This window comes from Melopsittacus undulatus, unplaced genomic scaffold (genome assembly GCF_012275295.1).
Source record: "Melopsittacus undulatus isolate bMelUnd1 unplaced genomic scaffold, bMelUnd1.mat.Z mat_scaffold_56_arrow_ctg1, whole genome shotgun sequence".
In the NCBI taxonomy this organism is placed as follows: domain Eukaryota; kingdom Metazoa; phylum Chordata; class Aves; order Psittaciformes; family Psittaculidae; genus Melopsittacus; species Melopsittacus undulatus.
The window spans coordinates 281,526-282,239 of NW_022994426.1; the positions used below are offsets into that span (position 1 = coordinate 281,526).

The window sequence follows — 714 nt, forward strand, 5'->3', positions numbered from 1 at the left end:
CCAAACAACAGCTGTGCAGAGGCTCTCCTGGGCTGGAACCCAAGCCAGGGCTTTGATTTTTAAACAGGGCAGCCAGTGCATCCCTTACGAGAGCCTCTGCTCTCTGCCATGCAGGTACTGTCAGACCCTACAGCTCTGATGGGATCGAGACCTCCGTGCTGACTGCCAGCACATCCCCTGGGCACTGGGAGCAGAGGGGCAGATCTTCATTTTCCACAGAATCCCAAGGTTGGAAGGGACCTCAAAAGATCATCTAGTCCAACCCCTGCAAGAGCAGGGTAACCTGGAGTACATCACACAGGAACTTGTCCAGGTGGGCCTTGAATATCTCCAGTGTAGGAGACTCCACAACCCCCCTGGGCAACCTGTTCCAGTGCTCTGTCACTCTCACAGTAAAGGAGTTCTTCCTGACGTTCACATGGCACCTCCTATGCTCCAGTTTACACCCATTGCCCCTTGTCCTATCACTGGATATCACTGAAAAAAACCATCATTCTGACACCCACCCTTTACATATCTGTAAACACTGATCCTCACGAGCAGCTGTATTCTCTTCCCTTGTTATTTCCCTTATCATTATTATTATTGGTGGTAGCAGCAGTGGTTTGTGTTATACCTTAGTTACTTGACTTACCTCAGCCCCTGGGAGTTACACTCTTTCCATTCTCCTTCCCATCCCTCCGGGATCAGGGGGAAGTTGATTGGCAAGTACAT

At 50.4% G+C, this 714-nt stretch overlaps 1 protein-coding gene across 1 annotated transcript in view; it reads right to left on the reverse strand.

Moving 5' to 3' along the window:
• The window catches only part of LOC117438713 (hydrocephalus-inducing protein homolog), a 40,352-nt gene extending 39,638 nt beyond the window's left edge, over positions 1 to 714 (reverse strand). The window contains 1 exon segment of the mRNA XM_034074155.1: positions 635 to 714. Within this exon segment, the coding sequence (XP_033930046.1) occupies positions 635 to 714 (80 nt within the window).